General features: G+C 35.6%; 2 protein-coding genes across 6 annotated transcripts; one reads left to right on the top strand and one right to left on the bottom strand.

Moving 5' to 3' along the window:
* Positions 1–69: 69 nt before the first annotated feature.
* LOC114720786 (poly(U)-specific endoribonuclease-B-like) lies at positions 70–6453 on the bottom strand. Of its 4 annotated transcripts, none has more exons than XM_028906501.1 (9): positions 6252–6453; positions 6088–6168; positions 5918–5977; positions 5754–5822; positions 5585–5653; positions 5252–5317; positions 4194–4796; positions 3502–3573; positions 70–480 (listed from the first exon to the last, which is right to left on the bottom strand). In XM_028906501.1, the coding sequence occupies exons 1-9, from the start codon at positions 6360–6362 to the stop codon at positions 250–252; spliced, it is 1362 nt and encodes a 453-aa protein (XP_028762334.1). In that variant the 5' UTR covers positions 6363–6453; the 3' UTR covers positions 70–249. The 4 variants fall into 4 exon arrangements, with proteins under 4 accessions (XP_028762334.1, XP_028762318.1, XP_028762327.1 ...); XM_028906485.1 differs by having other exon boundaries at positions 5918–5983; positions 6252–6451; XM_028906494.1 differs by having other exon boundaries at positions 5252–5314; positions 5918–5983; positions 6252–6451.
* A 2356-nt stretch (positions 6454–8809) lies between these two features.
* On the top strand, positions 8810–13603 carry LOC114720662 (uncharacterized). 2 transcript variants are annotated; one of them, XM_028906334.1, is made up of 5 exons: positions 8810–9123; positions 10294–10355; positions 11988–12078; positions 12638–12740; positions 12826–13603. In XM_028906334.1, exons 1-5 carry the CDS (start codon positions 8942–8944, stop codon positions 13492–13494), a joined length of 1107 nt encoding a protein of 368 aa, XP_028762167.1. In that variant the 5' UTR covers positions 8810–8941; the 3' UTR covers positions 13495–13603. The 2 variants fall into 2 exon arrangements, with proteins under 2 accessions (XP_028762167.1, XP_028762175.1); XM_028906342.1 differs by lacking the exons at positions 10294–10355; positions 11988–12078.
* The last annotated feature ends 5892 nt before the right edge of the window (positions 13604–19495 follow it).

The following is a 19495-nucleotide window of genomic DNA, read 5'->3' as shown; positions in this document are numbered from 1 at the left end:
TAGGAATTAGGATATGTGGTGCATCGATTGATACAGCACCACTATATACTCGGAAACCAGATTTTGCGATGGAATATGAGAGAATCAGAAGAATATAGTGAATCTCCCTGAAGCTTCTGATAACCAATTTCATATTTATATCACAACTATCTTGTAATAATTTAATTTAACAGCCTTCACGGTCATAACCGCAAGTTCTATCTCGAGTACACGGGTAAGAATATAAGATGTCCACTGATGAATATTGAACTATTCTGCAATGGGAAAAACAGATCCGATATGGTCACCAAATCGATAGCACTTGATGTTGACTGAATATGGACCAAGCTGGATGTGATTATCCTCCTCACCCACGTAGAAACAGAGAGTATACAAGGCAAGTTCAAATTCTGGGCTCACCCCAACCAAAGTGCTTGACAAAGATTTCAGAACGCCATTCCATTCAAACTGAATCGTCAGTAGCTGGCTTTCAGAGTCTGGCTGCAAGGAGACGTTAGCAAATACTGGAAGTTTAGAATGATATGATCGCAGCTCAAATCAGGACAAGTTACGAGACAACCTTCTGCTTGCATAGGAGAATACTAAGATATATGGAGTAAAATAGGATGATTATAGAGGCTATGCCTTTTTACAAAAATGATTCACTGGAAAGGGTATTATAGGATTTTGATGTTTAATTCAGAAAGTGTAATTGTATTTAGCGTAGTAAAATTAGTATTCCACATACGGCCGAAACAATCTAAGAAAATTCAGGTCCATGGGGAAACAATTCTAGCAACAGTAGGCTTATCGCTATCCTCTTTGGGACATAAACACCCAGAAACAATAAAAAGTTGCACCACTTTCTAAGTATGCTTTTAACTTAAAAGGTTATAATGATCATAGACCTAATTGAACATGTTTTCTAGGAAACTAATCTCCAGTGAAAGCATTTTCCACAGTCATGCCAACTTTGGTAAATAAAAGGAGCCTAAATTTGTTTACAATGATTATCATAACACACTGAACTGAGATATTATATAATTCAGGCTTCCTGCAGGTAGGAATCACTCACTCCGTAGGGGCGAGGGCATACCATTACTCAGGTAGATAAAATTCTCAAACAATAACAAGCACCGTCGTATCCTCAATACCATAGCTAATTGAACGTATTCTAGAATCTAGATTAAATTGCTTCGTGTACTGCAGAAAATATGAGTCCTGTGTCCTGACATCCAACTTAAGACCTTTATAAGAGAAATTTACAACCTATTGTCTGGAGCACGTGTTACAAGTTTCTTTCTTTTTTCCGACCTCACAAAAAAGGTGTATTTATCAATGAGATCAATTATTACGCAACCAATCAATTATTAAATAAGGGTATTTTGGAAAAGAATTTCACATTTGCAACATATTTAACTACTCTAACTGTAATTCTTGACTTTGTAAAATTAGTTATTTGTCTCTTATAAAAAAGATTGAAGGGAGTAATATCGATTACACAAATGAGTTTGGTGTTAAAACATTTCTTACAAGATTTAATCCCATAATTCTTGTAGGTGCTTGGTAAAAATACACTCAGTGTCGCCCGGATCTTGGTCATCCGTAAAAAAGAAGGAAAGAGGAGTCGCCACCAAAATTTTAAAAAGTTAATTTTGAAAACCTAAAAATATGTGGTCTACGAAAACTAAATAGGGTTCGAGAGTTGATTGTGTGTGGGGAAGGTGTTAGGCATCCTATAACACCTGTTCAAGAGAACGATTACCTTAAGTCAACTATTCAAAATTAATATAACCTTTTTAATTATACTTTAATTACCCTAAAACAAAAGAAACAAAGAAAAGAAAAAAAAATTATTTACAAAAACAAAAAATAAATTATTTATAAATTGCACTTGACCTAGGATAAGTACCTAGAGCCTACATACTCTTTAGAGGGATCAAAACCCATGTAGTTCGAGAGTAAAAATGTGTCACTTGATTAGTATTTTTTAGAAAATATTTATTCAATTAAAAAAAAGTGCTTTTGGTGGGTTTGTATTTTTTTTAATATATGAAACCAAGTTTTTTTTTATTTTAAAAGTATTTTTTGAAAGAAATTTTGGATTATCCTCCCTATGAAGGTTCTCATAACCTCACACAAGAGAATAATCGTTCAAGCCTACAGAGGTTCTAAAAATCTCACACGACTCTTAAAAAAATATTCTGAGATTACTTGTACATATTTAAAAAAAATTTCTATTCTATTATTTATTTATAAAGATGGTGCCAAATCCCCCCTTATTTCAAAAGAAAAATTTGCACAACCACATTAATATTCCTGTGAAGACTCCCATAGTCTCACACGATTTACCAATGAATCTAGATACCTGTAGAGGTTTTAAAAACCTCACACGGTAAAAATTTTAAAAAGAGAAGCACTTTTAAAAATAAAAAGAAAGAACACCAAAAATAAGTCAACATGAAACTCAAGTTAAGCATAATAGATGAGAATAAAAATTCATACTTGATACTCCACTTATCAATTGGCTATAAAAAAAATACATTGTATAGTAAGCCAATAAATAAAAACTATATACACATATTGGTAAAAAAAAACATGAACCAAAAATAGAATAAATGAAATAAAATGAAAATTAAAAAAAAAAGAAGGAAGTGGATATTGAAATGAGTACATGTGGGGATAAATAGATATAAGCATATTTTGAATAAATCAAAAAGAAAGAGGAGCAGTGAGGATTAACTACAATCATGTTAGATCCAACCCTCTAGCCATCACTGCTCCAACTTATAAATGTGATAACAATCACAAGAATGTAGACTTTCCTTAGGTAGAAGAAAGAAAAAGATGGAAAACAAGATTTTTTTTAAGTCAGGCCTTCTTTCTCTTTCCCCAAAACAACTTATTGCAATGAAATAAGGTGATAGAAGAGCTCTTTACCTTGCCTTCTTTCTTCACTGAAAAATTCTGACTGAGTTCCTCTAAACCTTACTCTTCTGTTTATAGGCTCCACCTAGAGTTTTATAATTTTCTCTAATTTTCGTTTTTTAAATTTTCTTAATTATGACTCATAATGTAACTTTCTATTTGAGCATCAAATCATCATCAAATTATGATTTCTTATTTTAATTTTCGTTTTTTTTTACTATCATAATTCCGAAATATGTTTCTAAATTGAGGAGCTAGTCATCTTAAATGAGAAATCTTTATTTTTATTTTCTGATCTTTCTTATTTTCCTTTTTAATGTGTCCACCTCACATTTCTTAAATTGACTTTTAATTTTTTTCTTTTATTTTATTGCATTTATTGTGATAGGGATATTTTTCTTTTTTGATTTGTCATACAGTAGACTTCTCAAACTTAGCCTCCAAGAAAGAATCAAGAAGGGTATTGATCTTTTATTATTCTTTATTTTTTATTTTTCTCTAATTCAGTAATTTTGTGGCGCCCAAACAAAATTAGGTGTTCACACTCAGCATCAAATATTGAATTTAAGTAGGAACATAGATAAAGTCACTCACAATTTCTCCCCGCCTACGAGGAAAGATATAGCCTTGATAATCAACCCTCCCTTTTGCTTCTTCAAGATAAAACTGCTCAAACACATCAATAATCAATAAGTGAAATGAAAAATAAATACGATGTCATCATAAAGACAATGATAATTAAAAGTAAAAACTATCTATTTTAGTATCAGCTCAAACGTATCCATTTAATAACTTCAAAACGAACAAAAATGTTGCAGACTAATGAAAAGCATAACAAAAGAAAGTAATCAAATAAATTAGCAAATCCAAGCAAACCAGTAGATAAGCAGCACGTCAATAGGCAATTCACCCAAAAAAAAAAAACTACCTTATAGAACAAGCATCAACCCCATTGTAAATAATAAAGTGCAGATAAGTTATAGCCAACTCTGACAACACAAGACTGCGGGAAGGTATTACTTGTGTTGACTCCAAAGTTACACTCCATGGGTATGGAATACTATTTACGATGCCAGTGGATAGGACACATCCACAATCCAAAAATTGCCTCATGCATGAGCCTTCTAATATTTGACTATTGTCAGAGTGATGGTTGATAAAGGACTCAAATATGATTTATTCCTTCACTCAAAAAAGAAAAAAATATATGATTTCCTGATTCCTAATTGGATATTTGCCATAAGTTTTTATCTTTTCCCCCCTGGAAGGAATACAAGGTCACACACCTGAAGCCAGTTATGAAAGCCAGAAACTTCTCCATTTTGCTTGATTTCTCCAACAAAAACATGTTCAAATGCAGAAGAAGAACCAGAAGTACCACCTCGGCTGTAAAGTTCAAACCAAAGACTGCTAATCAATCTTTTAAAATCCTGGTAACTCCCTGATGCAATGCCCTTGGATACAAGATACTTGTGAAGATATTTAATTGGTGCTGTTCTGCTGATTTCTTCTATGAAAGCAGCTTGCTCTTGTCTCTCTTCAGATGTGACAACTTCCTTGTATCCTTGCTGAGGATTGTAGTTATCTAGAAGTGAACAAAAACGAGCAAATGTAGGCTTTCTGAATACGTCGTCACTAACCCAAGTAAACAGGTTCCCTTGCGCCATATCTTCATTCTGGGAAACCCTTTTCCCTTCGCCACAATCAATTTCATAATCTTTGCCAGGCACCAGACGGTTTAAATCAAGATCCCAAAGTTTACTACAAGCTTGTGAGAAATCAGCAAGTTCATCTTTAGAGGGCTCCAGAGCGGCACCAATTTCAACGTCATTAGAGTATTCTTGCTCTTCAGCAGGTGCTTTGTAACCACCCCAGTGATCCTTTATGATCTGTCAACAAGTTGATAAGGTACTTCTCAGTGAGCTTTGCGGCATGAAATAATCTGGACTGATTGCATCCCAGACTAACAAGTTAATATAATATGCCTAGTAACAATTTTACCAGCATAATACGCGTTATTTAAAGAAATGCATCAGAATTCATGTAGTTTTTATTTTTTGAGCCACTGAATTCAGTTAGAGTTCACAAAACTACTTTTTCGCTAGTTCGGTTTAAGTGACATGTTTTGATTCCCAGCACACAAAACATATGTAGAATACACAGACAGCTGGTATAGCTCATTCTGGTTCAGAACCATAAAAAAGCAGTCTTAAAAAGAAGAAGAATCCCCCCCCCCCAAAAAAAAGAAAATCATTTGGAGAGAAAATAGATCATGCTGGTTCAATGTCTTTTGCCTAAAATGAATCATCACGAGTCATCCTATAAGACGCCATTAAGAACAAACCTTGTGTGACTTCCTTGGAGGTTTCTTGCCAACAGTCTCCCATCCATCGTCATTTTCTTCATCCTGCTGAAGAAAAAAATAAAAATAAAATTATTTTTAAAATAGACAAAAAGCAGGAGCGAGGACAAGGACCAAGCTCACTCCAAATCTTCAACAACGCAATGCACGCGTAAAAGCTGAAACGCAAATGGAGATAACGTGTATCGTTTTGGTCTACCAAAAGGAAGATAAATACCTTTTACTTTTTTATCTATTTCTCTAGAGAAACATAGCTCAAAATGCAGAAGACAAACTGTCTGCAAATATCATGTAAAGAAGGGGAGAAAATTTCACCTTTTGGGGTCTGCTCGAAGGGTTGCAATTCTCAGCCTCCCACTCCTCCTGCTGGGGACTATACTGTTCCTGAAACGATCATATTTGTCAACAAAGACACAATATAGTTCGCGCAATTGCGTGTTCTGCTTCAAGGAGTATGATTAATTAAGCAAGTAAGACGTTTCACCTTATGAGGCTTGTACGAAGTCTTGTAAATATCTTCTTGCCAATTCTCCTGCTCTGGACGATATTGTTCCTATCACCAACATAAAAATGTCACTATAATTACATTCTACATCAGTTGTGCGATTAGAGTCCCAAGATCGATTTAAAAGAAGTACAAGATTTCACCTTGTGTGGTCTGGTTGAAAGTCTGGAACGGTCGGCTTGCCTCTCCTGCTCAAGACGAGACTGCTCCTGCCAGTCAAATTCGAATTTTATCAGAATTTTATGCTTGGAAACTTCAATTTCATATCGCATAGAAACAGGATTACGATGCCAAACCAAATCCAAGAGCAAACCTCTTTGTTCCAGTTATTTCCACGGTACCCATGTCTGCGATCACCCCGGCCTTCATCGTTATCCTGATCTCCAGACACAACCTACACATTTCATCCCCCGATCAAAGAAACATCGACCTTAAAATACCATGTTAATGATCCGATGGAAGAGAAGAGCCAGCTACCTCGGCCCAAGTGGATCTAGAGCGTTCGTCGCGGGACTGGGAATTGGGCTCTTCGTCATTGCCCAGGCGATCGAGAACAGCTCCGGCCAAGCCCTTGATGAGATCCTCCATGTTCAGCGAGATGATGATTTCGCGAAAGCGAGTGCGCGAATGTGAGTCAGTACACCTGGCAACTCAATGGGGTTGAAGAAGTGGTTGGCTGACAAGTATGGAGTCACGAAGACGAAGTTATGGCGGGCAATGGCAAGTTAGTAATATTTTTGGCCAATATGGCAAGCTTGTAATTATCTTAAACGCGCTGGATCCAATCGCCGACAGAAAGGTTATACACGTGTCAACCATCGAGAACTTTGCGGATATTTCGGACGGGTCCACATGCAAACTCTATTGATTTAAAAGCTGGCAAAAAAATTATTGATTTAAAAAACCTGGATTTTTTTAATCATATAACACTACCCAATTAATTTTAAAATATTAAAAAAAATTAATCAAACTAGATATCTATAACAAATATATATTAACTTTTCTAAATTATTCTTATTTAATTATATATATTTAAATTACTTTTAGATAAAAATATTTTATAATTAATGAAGATATTTTTAAAACACACTAGAAATTTAAAAGATAAATTGAATTGACATTTTATAATTAGGATTATTAACTAATTTTTATATTTAAAGACGGAAGTGATATGTTTTTCAGAAAATAACACAGAAATATACGTTTTTTCCTCCAACATTCATTGCATCAAACAATTGAGGAGAATCGCCTTTAAAAAAAAAAGGATGCATGTGCACAATTGAAAAAAAAAATAGGGATTGAATTTTCAGTGAGTTGTCTGTTTTGATTTAGATAATTTTTTAATAAAATAAATGCAATAATTTATGGGCCTGATTAAAGTACGATGCAACACTAGCTGAAATGAAGCCGATTGACATGGCGGGCTGATATAAACAGATGAGTTATGTCACAGCCTTACACGTGTCACGAATTTGGCGGAACCATCAAATCGCCGGATCCAAATGTCCCAATGGAAAATCATGTATAAAAAAAATCAAAAATTGCAATATTTGAATTATCCCACAAAAAAGAAATAATATCTAATCTAGTATTTTATAAATATAGTTAAATAACAAAAATATTCTTATATCAAAAAGTTTATTAATAAGTTGTAAGTTAATAATAAGAAGTAGTAACAACAAATAATAAGAAATATATTGATGATGACAAATTATTTAACAACAAGTTGTAAAAGAGTAATGACAAGAGTTAAATAATCAATAACAAAAAATTTGATACCTTTTTTTTTAAAGAAACTTATACAAGGACATTTTAATGATTTGATTATATTTGCAAAATATCATACGGGGCACTACTTCTGTTTTTAAGATTTTAACCTCTTTAAGTCTTAAGTATTTAAATTGGGATGTTATTATTTTCAACTTCTTTATCATTTTTCCAATCCCAATTCCCATGTTGGTTTCTTTTTGTAAAATAAAATCTGGTACTGATCAATTTTTAAAAAAAATTAACTTTTCTGCTTCTGTTTTATTTATACGAGTTAATTATCAATTTCAGTTAGAAATTAGGGTAACTAACCCTTTTCACTTAAGAGACTGATTTATTTTTCAGCTGAAGTCATTAAGTCAAAACAAGTTCTGGATTTACTGGGAAAAGGAGAAGCGGAAAACAGAAAACTACAATCACAAAGCATGGCAGCCGGGTTCAGAGAGCAGGCATCTTAAAAATGACAAATCTAATTACAAATCCACAATAAATTGTGAAAAGCCTTGTAAAATGTTGTGATTTTTTTAGGAGAAAAAATGAAAGTCCAATTGTAAAACAAAATATCAAAATTAGTAGTAGATCAGTTTCAAACTGCGGAAGGTTTCTCAATCTCATAATCGTAGCTAGAAAAAGTGAAAATCATAATATTCACAGCTGGCCAAAAAATAAAATAATAATATTCACAACTAGACTGTCAGAATTTATAATTAAATCATGCTCCCAACTGCGAGAAGACATCTTCATCTACACCTATTACTCTTTATTTAAAAGGGAAGAAAATTCAAAAAGAAAGAATTGTAGTAGGAAAAACTGTTCAAATTAGTAATTTTTTAGCTGTTTTTGAAAGTTTTTCTTCCGAGTATGCCCTCCCTCTTATTAAGCTAAATCCTTCCCCATAAATTTGTAGATCTGTGGTCCTTCTACATATTTTATCCAAGAGGAAAACTATTATTGTTCTGTTAATTTCTCTTTTACCAGATTATGTATTTTTCCCTGTCATTATTTGGGCTCGCAAAGGGGAGATTGCCCCCGCAACTTTGTTGTATGAACTAAAAACTGAATGGCAATATATGGGCTGGCCTATTTTAGTGGTCAAGAGTGGACCCAACAAAGAAAGCTTAACGATCCTGGCCAAAAAAGAAAAAGCTGAACGACTTTGAGTGCCGAAATCGTCGTCACTCGTGACGGCCGTGACGTTGTCCCGCTTGAAATCTGTAGTGTGCATCGATGTCCTTGGGTGCTAGAGCGACGAATCTTTGTTCCCCCCCCCCCAAGGGGCGGAGTGGTTTTCCATGGTTTGAGACGAAAACGATAAAGCGAACAACTTTGGACGGCTTTTCTTGGTTCAGTTCAAATTTCAGTTCACCTATCGCTGCGCTTGAAGAACAAAGCTCGCGCTTATGGCGGCAGCGCCGCCGGCAATCAGCAACAGCAATGACACGATCCTGAACACTGCCACGCCCCCGGCGAAGCTAACAACTCTGGCTGCTAGCTTGGGTTATCGCACGGACACACCACCAAAATCCCAACGTGGGCATAATAAGCCAAAATGTAAACAATGCGGCAATGTTGCTCGTTCAAGGTAAGTTCTCTTTGTCACGCTTCCCGATCTGTTGTCTGAATTTCTTTGTATTGCAAGGCGATAACTTTGGGGAACTAACGATTTTTTTGTGGGAGATCAAAAACAAAATAGAGAAGTTTAAATATGAATTTGAAGGTGCTGGGGGACTAGTGATCAACAATATGCGGTGAAGTGCAAAATAGTCGAGAGATGTGCCTGATAAGCACCCAAAGAGTATAGTGCTAGTAGCTCTGGCATCAAAACAAATTAAATTGATTTACCAACAAAATAAAAACTGAGAAAAGAATATTTTGATAAAAATACGATGAAATAAGGTACAAAAATCTGATTCCGCTTAGTGAGCTCATCTACACGGATCATACCATAGCATTAGGCTCTATCAATAATTAACTGTTCAGAAAAAAGGTTGATCATATTGCGCATAGATTTTATTTGCTCAGGCGTAGAATTTATCTTTAATGATTACCCAGGGTTAAGCAGTATCGCTGTGGTTCCTAATACCCAGAGGACTCCACTAGATCGTAAGCTCACATCATGAACTTGATAGTTGCATTTCTGCTTATTAAATTTGTGGTAATTTGATAGATAAAACTATATTTTTGTATCACAAAGAATAGGATAGACAGCAAAAATTATAAGTCCTTCAAAGGGCATTGTAAACTTCAATGATGGCATATGCATGCAATTGCATTTGCCAAACATGGTTAATTTTTCCCAAGCTGCTGCTCCCTTATGATTAAATTTTTTCTAGGAAAATATATTGTTGATAATGTGCGTGAGTTGCTCACTAATTTATTGAATCACAAATCATAAATTACTGGCAACAGTTAGGTTGAGCTAATTTTCTTATAGCATTGGGAGTGTTTTCTGAGGTTAGACATGGTGATAGGTCATTGTCAAAAACAACGGATCTAGTGTCATAGTGGATGGGATCTAATTCAACAGGAGACCTAAGTAATGAGTTTGCAAAGATATTGTCTTCAGGCACTCTATCATTACTGGTCTTGATATTTGTCTTTCACCGTGGCCCTACAGTGAAACACAATTAATTTCCAAAAGAGGAGGTCAAACAATAGAAGTTATATTGCTTTTGGAAACGATACAGTCATTATAAATTGAGATGATCTCGTTCATTCTATATTGTTTTGATGAGCTTAGTCAATGTTGCAGGTGTCCATTTGAGTCATGCAAGAGTTGCTGTTCAAGAAATCAAAATCCATGTCATATTCATGGTGTGTTAAGCTGACAAAGACCATGCTTTCCAAAATTTCCTTTTCTGATGTTTTAACTAGATTAGGCAATATCTCTCCCCAGGCACTCCCCTTTGGTTTGCTGGAACCGTGTGCCATGGCCCCATGATACATCCTGGACCATGTTAAAATTGCATAAGCTAAAGTCACCATGAAAGAACTAGCCATGAGCCTGAACAGGATCCTAAGAGGAATCAAAATCTTCATCGAAGTCACTGGGAATTTTTCAGCCAAGCTAGGGTGCCCTGTTTTAGCCAGTAGTGCCAATATGTTGTTTGTTGAGCATATTTCTTGGAAGGAAGCCATCCTGAAGTCACCATTGAGAACTTTCAGGCTTCCGTATTTGGCTGAAGTAATAATTCATTTCACCCTCCTTCCAATTGAACACACCCCTTGGAGGGCAAACCGCACCCCGCATTGTTTGCTAGATATTACATACCTGAGGAATTCCAAAATTAGTTTGAACTGTTCTTTATTGGCGAGTGTTGACAAATAAAAATGGAGAAGCTTGTGACCATGGCAATCATCCTTTTGAAGCATCTGAGTACAGCTATGACAAAGGCCTTAGAGTCACCAGTAAACGACAGCTTTAAGTAACTAGCCTTGGTGTTTTATATAAACAAAATTATCCCCCTTTTGGGAAACAACCTAAGATAGTAGATTCAGGCACTGGGCTACATAGCACAGGATGGCATTGCCTTTCCCAAAACCCCATAGGCAGGTTGATTGTTGAGAAAACTACCCCTGACCATGTTGCCTTTTCGTCCTTCGTATGCCTATGGCTTACTTTATCTTTCTATCCATCATGCTTATGCACTTTGCTATGTGTTTACCTACTCAGTTGTTCTTCTAAAGTGACTAACCAATTTGTAATTTTGGTTCATGTCGAAGCAACCGTACACCATCTGTTGGCACTTGGTCCACTCACTAGTTTCTTAGCCCACTAACTTCCACTTTGCCAGGCTGTGTCCCTTCACATTTTCCTGGGCTTTGCAATGCCCTTCGGTCATATCAATCTCTCCTTGTCATTCCTTTCTCTGCATTGTTTTTGCCAATTATGTACTCTTAATTGATGTTTAGCATTTGCTCTGCGTTCATTGCACTTTGAGGACTATTGTTGATACTCCCAGTGGTCATTAATGAAATTAACGTGCTCATTCTTCCTCTGACCATTAAACAACTATTGTGTGCATGGTTCTCAGCTCACACTTAGAGGATCCCACCTATCTTGCGTCCTCAACCATGGCGTAATTTTTTTCTCAGTTGTTTATCCTTAGGGTTATTGCCAGTTACGTTAGTCATAGTGTTATAAGATAATGTCCTGTTAATATGGTATATCCCTATCCTACATGCAACTTCGAACTTGATGATATCAATTCATGAAAGCAAATAGTGTTTACGGATGATCATGTTGGATAAAGTGCAATTGCGTACGAGTAGCATAAGTAAAGCTCTGTCCTGCCTAAAAAGAAGATGAATTGAGAAAAAGAAACAAAAATATATGCTGCTATTATGTCGGCGATCTGTTTACATTCTTTTGCTCTAAATAATTTTCCATATTATTAGGGTCTTAAACTCAATTTTTATTTCCCCCTTTATATCTTGCAAATGCAGTGTTGAAAGCAAATTCAACTATTCCTGACAAGTCACCATCTTCTAGTGCTGCTCCACTTGATCAGCAATCCTCTGAATCATCTCCATCTTCGTAAGTTCTGAGTCATAGTGCCCCTTCCCCCTCCCAAAGTTTGCATCACGTCCATCCTTATAATTTCATATTCTTAAACATTCTTGGCTTCGCAGAAATGAACATTTAAATTTTCAGTTTCTTAACAATTAGGAGGCAAGATTTTTTCTCTCCCCTATGGTTCAGAAGTGCCTCTAAAAGCATTTCTGGATTTCTATGTTATTCAGTAATAGCTCCAAGTGGTTTCTCTGTTTCAAAACTCTCAAGATATCTTACTAGAATCTTGCCGCAATAGGTTTCTGCCTTTAGAAATTATTTGATGCTTTTTATATCTTTTATATGTATGCATATATTATTTCTAAAATGCCATCTTTTGTATGTCCTTTCTGTCCAACACCCTTTTCAATATCATACCAGTTTCTTGATGCAACATTATTCATGAGGTTTCAATTGTCTTTCTGGCTAGCTTCTGGGCTATATTATATCAACTCACATATTCTTGAGTTGCATATTTAGCAATTGAAATGCATTTCCAACTCTTATTGATGGATGACTTTTTGAATTAATATATGTATTTCAGGAATGCAAGTAGAGTTGCATCCCTTCGACAGCTTTCCAACAGTTTTGCCCAGTTCAATAATTTGCATGTTTCGCTTCAGTCGAGGAAGCCAATAACTAGGAAGGTACATCTAAATCTAAAAATGTGCTTGTTTGAGAGCTTTTTGTGGGTAGCCGTATGCTGTACTGAAGTGACAAGAATCATTACAGGATGCCTCAATAATTAATAAATGGAGATTTTCCACGTTAAAGGAGTACACGGAGAGGAACATTGAAGTAGAAAATGATGCTTTCCAGAGATACATGCGAAATGTAGCTTTATTGGATGAAGTTTCATCTGTGGAGTCCCCGGAAGACAATGCATCCTCTGCCTTGGCGTCTAACCCTACTTCGATGGGGAACAATGGGATTTTCATCCCATGGTTGAAACTGCTTATAAGATCTAACTCAACAAGTAGTGTGAGAAATAGAGTAAGACAGATTGTGGATGAGGGACTAAAGAAGCTTCAGAAGGGTGCTGTCGAGGGTAACGTGGAAGAACCAAATGAAGCATCAAAAAGGCCAAAAATTTTGAGGCCTGAAAAGTTATCAGATACAAGTTATCTTAGTGATAAAATTAATAAAGCTCGGAGCGAGGAGGATTTGAAATCATGCTTGGAGCTGAAATCTCAACTCTTCAACCTGGGCAAAGGCTCAAGCAAATTGGAAGTTGAAGAGAAAGAAACGCACAAGAAGCAGGTTGTGGAAGGTGATTTGGCAGTAGCGAAAGAATTAGATTATTCCTTTCCAAAATTAATTGTTGCGGGGGAAATTGATCAAGAAACTCTCAACACTATAGAAAAACACTTTTATTCCCTTGAGCATGCAGAGCTGTTGTGACTTGTGAGACTAGAATTGTCAATAATTAGGCCTCGGCAAGATAAATAGAAATGTAGTATAATTTAGTTCATCATAATATGGTGCCCGCTACCTCATATTGTCTCATTTACAGTCCCGTTTTCTACTTATGTATTGCATCTAATGCTGTAATGGGGTATATCTGCAAAATGCGCTGCATTGTTAGTTGCCTTTATGCTATTTTTCTCCTCACCAAATTGAATCAGTATCCCTAGATAGGAAATAATACAAATTCATTTTGGTTGTGGTTGACTGCAAAACAAGCAAGCACAGTCCACAATGTATGTACACTTGAGCGGAACAGTGATTGTGTCTGCCGAATGGTCCCTTCGAAGTTGAAACTTGAAAGAGAAAGGTCCCCGTTAGCGTCTCCCTCATTCAATGCCAGAACACTTCCGTAGGCTCTCTGGTTTTTCTGACTTGTCTAAATTTTGACTTCTGAAGGGAATGCGTAAAGCTGCTTACATGACTTAGGACAGCCTCATTGGGCGAAGATAATGGGTCAATGACAATACCCAATGAAAGTGATGAAAAAGCAGCTCGTAACGTATACCGACTGTCTCTGGATTGCCCTGTTCCCCATCTTTCAAGTGAAGAAACCCCATTGGAATATGTGCTCCTCAGTCCTCACTCATTTTCTTTCTTTAACGCTGGACAGCAATACGTGAAAAACCTCAATTATGGATGTTATTATACATAAAAAGAAATGTGATAGCTTGATCCACTTTAAGCTCGGTTCTTATAATTCAATTATAGCTTCAAAAAATAGGCTATGACATCCACACATTTTGATAAAACCTAATTTGACTTTGGAAGAAATAAATAAATACATTAAGGATCATTTCAAACGACTATTTGGTTTGTACATGAAAAGAACATAAATGGGGATCCAAAGGCGTGAGCCGTTGTGACAAGTGCCACAGAAATTGCATATTTTATGTATTTATTTTGTCCTTGAAGCTTTTGGGCACCCATAAAGCTTTGTGGGTTTCTTAATGGGCAAGTGCTTTTGTTTTTCTAGCTTTATTCTCCTACATATATCTCGATCCGCAACTACTTTCTAGGTGGGTATGAAACTTTCAATGACATTATTTTCCCCTTGAAACAAGGCTGTTAATACTTTTTTTTAAGTTTCAATGGCTCTACTCATCTCAAGCATCAACTTTTGAAAGAGTCTTTGTTGATTTGCTTTTATCAAACCCACCCACGTTTATGGCGCTCAATGTCCTCATTCCCTTGATCATGGTAATGATTCTTTCTCACAGGAGCTTGCTTCGTTATGGAGTATAGACTAATATTATTAGCCCACCATAAAAAAGGATAACGAGAGCCATTAAAAGAAAAGACGAGCCAATCCAAAGTGGGAATTGCTCATCATGTAATCAGCATTATCTGACTTTTTTTATTTTACTTTTCAACATGGGTGTACGTGGTGCCAATTTCTCCATTCTTAGTCACCAGTTTTTTATCTTTCACTCTCTCGATAAAAAGTTCACTTTCAACCGTCCATATGAGGAAAACTAGCAGACTATTCTGGATATGTTTAAGTTTACGTTAGAGAAATTTCACTTTCCACCGTCCATATGAAAGACCAGCAATATGTTTAGTTTGATATTAGAAGCTATAAAAATCAATGTCAAACCAAATATACTCTTGGGTCTCATGTGTTTCTATATGAACCATGTATTGTAAATTCATTAATCACATTACTGAGATAAACATACAGCAAAAGCCCGGGATAGATCACAATAAAAAATGGGAAACTTCCCTAAACAAAGGATCACTATTTTTGAAGAAAAGATAAAAATATGTGTGAATAACAGAGTGTTGTGTTGGGTATTACTTAGAGACGTGGGATTAAGTAGAGAGAATAATAAAAAATAGTTGGTTGTGGGATATGATAGTAAGGTTAGATATTCGTCTTTTTGAAAAGCAGGGCCATGTGTGAATGTGCAGCCAAGAATCGTGGGTTGTTGGCCATACGAATCATGACTTCTCTCTATAATCGTGAATTGGTACAGTTCGGTCTTATTAGGGTTTCTGATTGATGCCATTCCCATGCCATTGGTTTTTGGTCTATAACCTGTGCATGTGTGCTATGAATTACACCTTTCACTTCACCATATGATCATATATATCTTTTTTAAAAGAAAATGTCACTAATAATAATAATAAGTCCCAACGCCATAGTGATCTATGCCTGTCAAGCGCCAGGGGGCCACATGGTTGAGCACACTGTTCTAAAATATATTTAGTGACGAATCTCACCTCGTGGTAGTTGATGCATCAGATAAAGATACTCTTCTTTTTTTTTTTTGGCTAATGATGCCTCTTCCTTCACTTATCTGTATAGACCTCCAAACTCAGCTCAAGTTATAACTACACTGGCCATTGATTAGCATGTTTGATTTATTTATTTCCCCTACTCTTCATTCTTGTTTTAAGACATGACCCAAGGATTCTTCATTGTGCTTTCTGATGCAATGACTCTTCTTTTGTACTTTTCTACATAACTGTATATTTACCCCATAAAATATGAGAACCAAGTGGCTATATGTACTGGATTTGTCAAGATCAAGAGAGAGGCAAGATGCATGATTTAATTTGTTCGATTTTTTTATAGTGATTAAACGTACTGTATTTATCTCTTCATACCAAACTTTTTCCCTTTGTTTTTTTCGCCATGCCTTTTCATACCTTTAGGTTCTTAATTACTGCTTGATTTACAAGTCTGATCTGCAAAATTCAGAGACTTGATTATTACCTTTCAGCCTTATAGCTAATTGTTGGATTGTTTAATTAATTAGCCATCAATTCCAAAGCCTTCAGAAGCCATCATATGTGACTTCGTTGAGTTCTTCTTTGAATCTTTTGTTTTATAAAAATGTTAGTGAGGTGTGTATCGAGAAAAACCCATTAAGGTTGAGGTGTAATATATATTTTAATTAAGTTATAAGGGTCATCAAGTGTGTGTGTGTGTGTCTTGCATATTATAAGTGATGAGGCAATATCTCTTGGCTTCTTTAGATAGTGAACTTCTAAATGGCACCGGCTAATGGCTAGCTACTCTCCACCTGTTTTTAAAGTATAATATAAGTCATTTAATTAGGTCAATGCAAGAGATAAGAAGAAAAATAAAATAAGTATATGTATCAAATATGGCATGGAGTATTATTTGTGGAAGGAATTATTATAACATGATCATACACATATGTATGAAGCAATTTGATATTTATCATTACTACCTAAGCCCATCATCTATTATGGGTGAGAATGACAGGTTAGAGAAAGGCAATAATCATCTGATAAATTTTTTGATAAAAAAAAATAGTTGAAAACAAAACTTAAGCACGTCTCATTATATTGCATGGTCCCTACCATGCCCTTAAATCCTTGAACACTTTGCAATGTCCTACTCTAGCAACCCAACATGTATCCGAAAGATGGAAACTGGTTGATGATCAAACATCAATGATCAACATGTGTTTTAATTAAGAAATGCTTAATAAAAAACTAATGCTTCATCGACACGGCGCGCAATTAGGGTTTTGTGGGATCAAGTCAAAGGAGGCAGGTGTGAAAAAAAATTAAATCATGGGATGCCATTTCCACAAATCACAAAAATATTGATTCACGACGTGTTGTGGAAGGGATTCCACAAGGCCAAATCCAAACAAGAAAATTCCAAATCCAAGCACAGCTTAATTAAGCTTGCTCTCGCCAAGTTTATTAATCTCTCGTTTTTTTCCAACCCCTAATTGATGACTATGTTCAAAAGCTTCATAATAGAGGTTATAATAATGCCAACTTTGAATCCAATTCAGTATGGTTCTTTCTCTCATCTTTTATTTGGCGTTTAACCTCTTGCTCTAAAAGGGACTTTGATTGGTGGGTTTGTATTTTAAATCAAAGAAACAGTTAAAGGATAGAGATTGGAGTTTAACTTTAGCTATACAAAAATTGAAAGCTGAAACCTCCTTATAAAAGCAGGCCTATACAAGACAAAAGTCATATTATTAGAATTGAGATAACGATATGGCAACCCCCCAATTACCTAAAACGACAATTCATTGCACAGCAACAAGAGAACTTCAATTTTGTTTTAATTTTCAACTATGTATAATTGCACTAGTGCTTCTAATAATAATTACTAATTAGTCACATCTCCCTCATACACGAGGTACATGCGAATGAAATTTTAGGATTCACTTCATCGCCTTGAGGCTGTAAGTTTTGAAACTATATACATATAAAATCAAGTGTGATTAGTTCGATCATTTTTTGTACGTATTGTTTAATTCAAAGAATTGTTCATTAGCAGATTGAAAGATTTTGTGATTAGAAGGCTTCTCGATACTCATCTTCTGGCCTGGTTCATGTCTGTCTTCAATAAGATATTAATATCTCATTTATCGATTCGTCCTTTTCAGATTCCATTTTCTTCTATTATTTTTCTGGATTTGATTTATCGTTTAGGTTCCACCAAAGTTCGAAATGAGGACGCGTATATCTTTGAAATTTCACATGTGTGCGATGGGAAATTGAGGAGCCAAATTGATTTGAAAACGAGGTTATCATCAATTAATTTGTTGCTGTTTACTTGTATGAGCCAAACAAATGGTTGTTATGTTCCAAAAAAAAAGAAAAGAAAGGTAGATGAAGCAAGCAGGCTAATTATTAGTGGCTTACGATGAATTTGAATATTATTTCATCAAACCAAACCAAACAAACGTTAACGTTATATAGTTCTGTGCAATTCACGAAGCTTTGATTTGAATAAAAGGTTTTGTGTGGGTGTATGATTGTCCAGTTCTCCTACGTCGTTTTTGGAGACTTTCTTTGTGGACACGTAAACTCCAATAATAACGCTTAACCTACAAGGACAATTCATCAAGCTGGCCGATGTAATTAACAAAGCATTACAATTAATTAATTAATTAATTACTATATGTGTGTGCGCATATATAAGGGAGGACAAGGACTTGACCATTTATAGGAATCAATGTTAAAAATTTCAAAATTTAATTACTTGTGTGCTCCATTGGTTTCTTCACTAGCTAGCTAGTTTCGTGACAGGCATTATTTTCCCTTGGAAACAAGAACGAGTTGGACTTTAGTTAATTTTCCAATTTCCATGTTAAATATTTTCTCTCTCATATCGGAATCTTATGTACATCAAGCCAAACACTAACTATCAGTTTTCCCACACTGCTTCCCTTTCTCGTTTCCATTATTGACCATGTGAGCTTCACCAGAGGACATGTCGAAAACAGGGAAAATTAAAAGAGAGAGGAAAAGACAGAGACTGAAGAGGGGATCGTTGTGACCTGTGAAGGAGAGGACCAGGCCCAGAGTGTGATACACACACACACATATAGACCAAGGGAAAAAAAAAAGCTATATAGAAGCCTATGAAGCTATATATATGTATGTATGTATGTATATATAACACTAGTATACATATATATGATTGAGCTTCATCATCCACCAACTATGAAACACTGAAATGGAACCTGGGTGAGGACAAATAATATAAATGGGGTTGCTGGATGGGTGGATCGGTTCATTACTCAGCATTTACAATGATAATTAAGAAAACGAAGAGCCAAGTTATGGTTGATAATAGCAATAAGGTGCAATAAGCACGACCTAACCCATCATTTTCAAAAGCAGATATGCCATAATACTATTTGCTACTACTGATAGGGATTTATGTCAATTGTCAAACTCACAACACAACTATATCCATCGTTTTAAAATATTCCAAACTAGCTTCATTTCCCACTGACCCTCTAAGGTCTACGTACACAAACCCCACCTTCTAATCTGGATCGGTTTGTGTCAGCAAGGCCCCCTGGTTTCATTTTGTACCGTGAATGTGTAAAGATGATCAATCAATCTGAGGACGGAAGGAAAGTTCAAAAGATAGGCGAAACTTAAAAGAGTGAGATGATTTCAGATCTTAAAAAAGTTGAGATGTAAT

This window comes from Neltuma alba, unplaced genomic scaffold (assembly GCF_004799145.2).
Source record: "Neltuma alba isolate B1F8T4 unplaced genomic scaffold, ASM479914v2 tig00002258_pilon, whole genome shotgun sequence".
In the NCBI taxonomy this organism is placed as follows: domain Eukaryota; kingdom Viridiplantae; phylum Streptophyta; class Magnoliopsida; order Fabales; family Fabaceae; genus Neltuma; species Neltuma alba.
The sequence above is the reverse complement of the archived record's forward strand: the minus strand, read 5'-3'. Positions and strand labels throughout refer to the sequence as shown.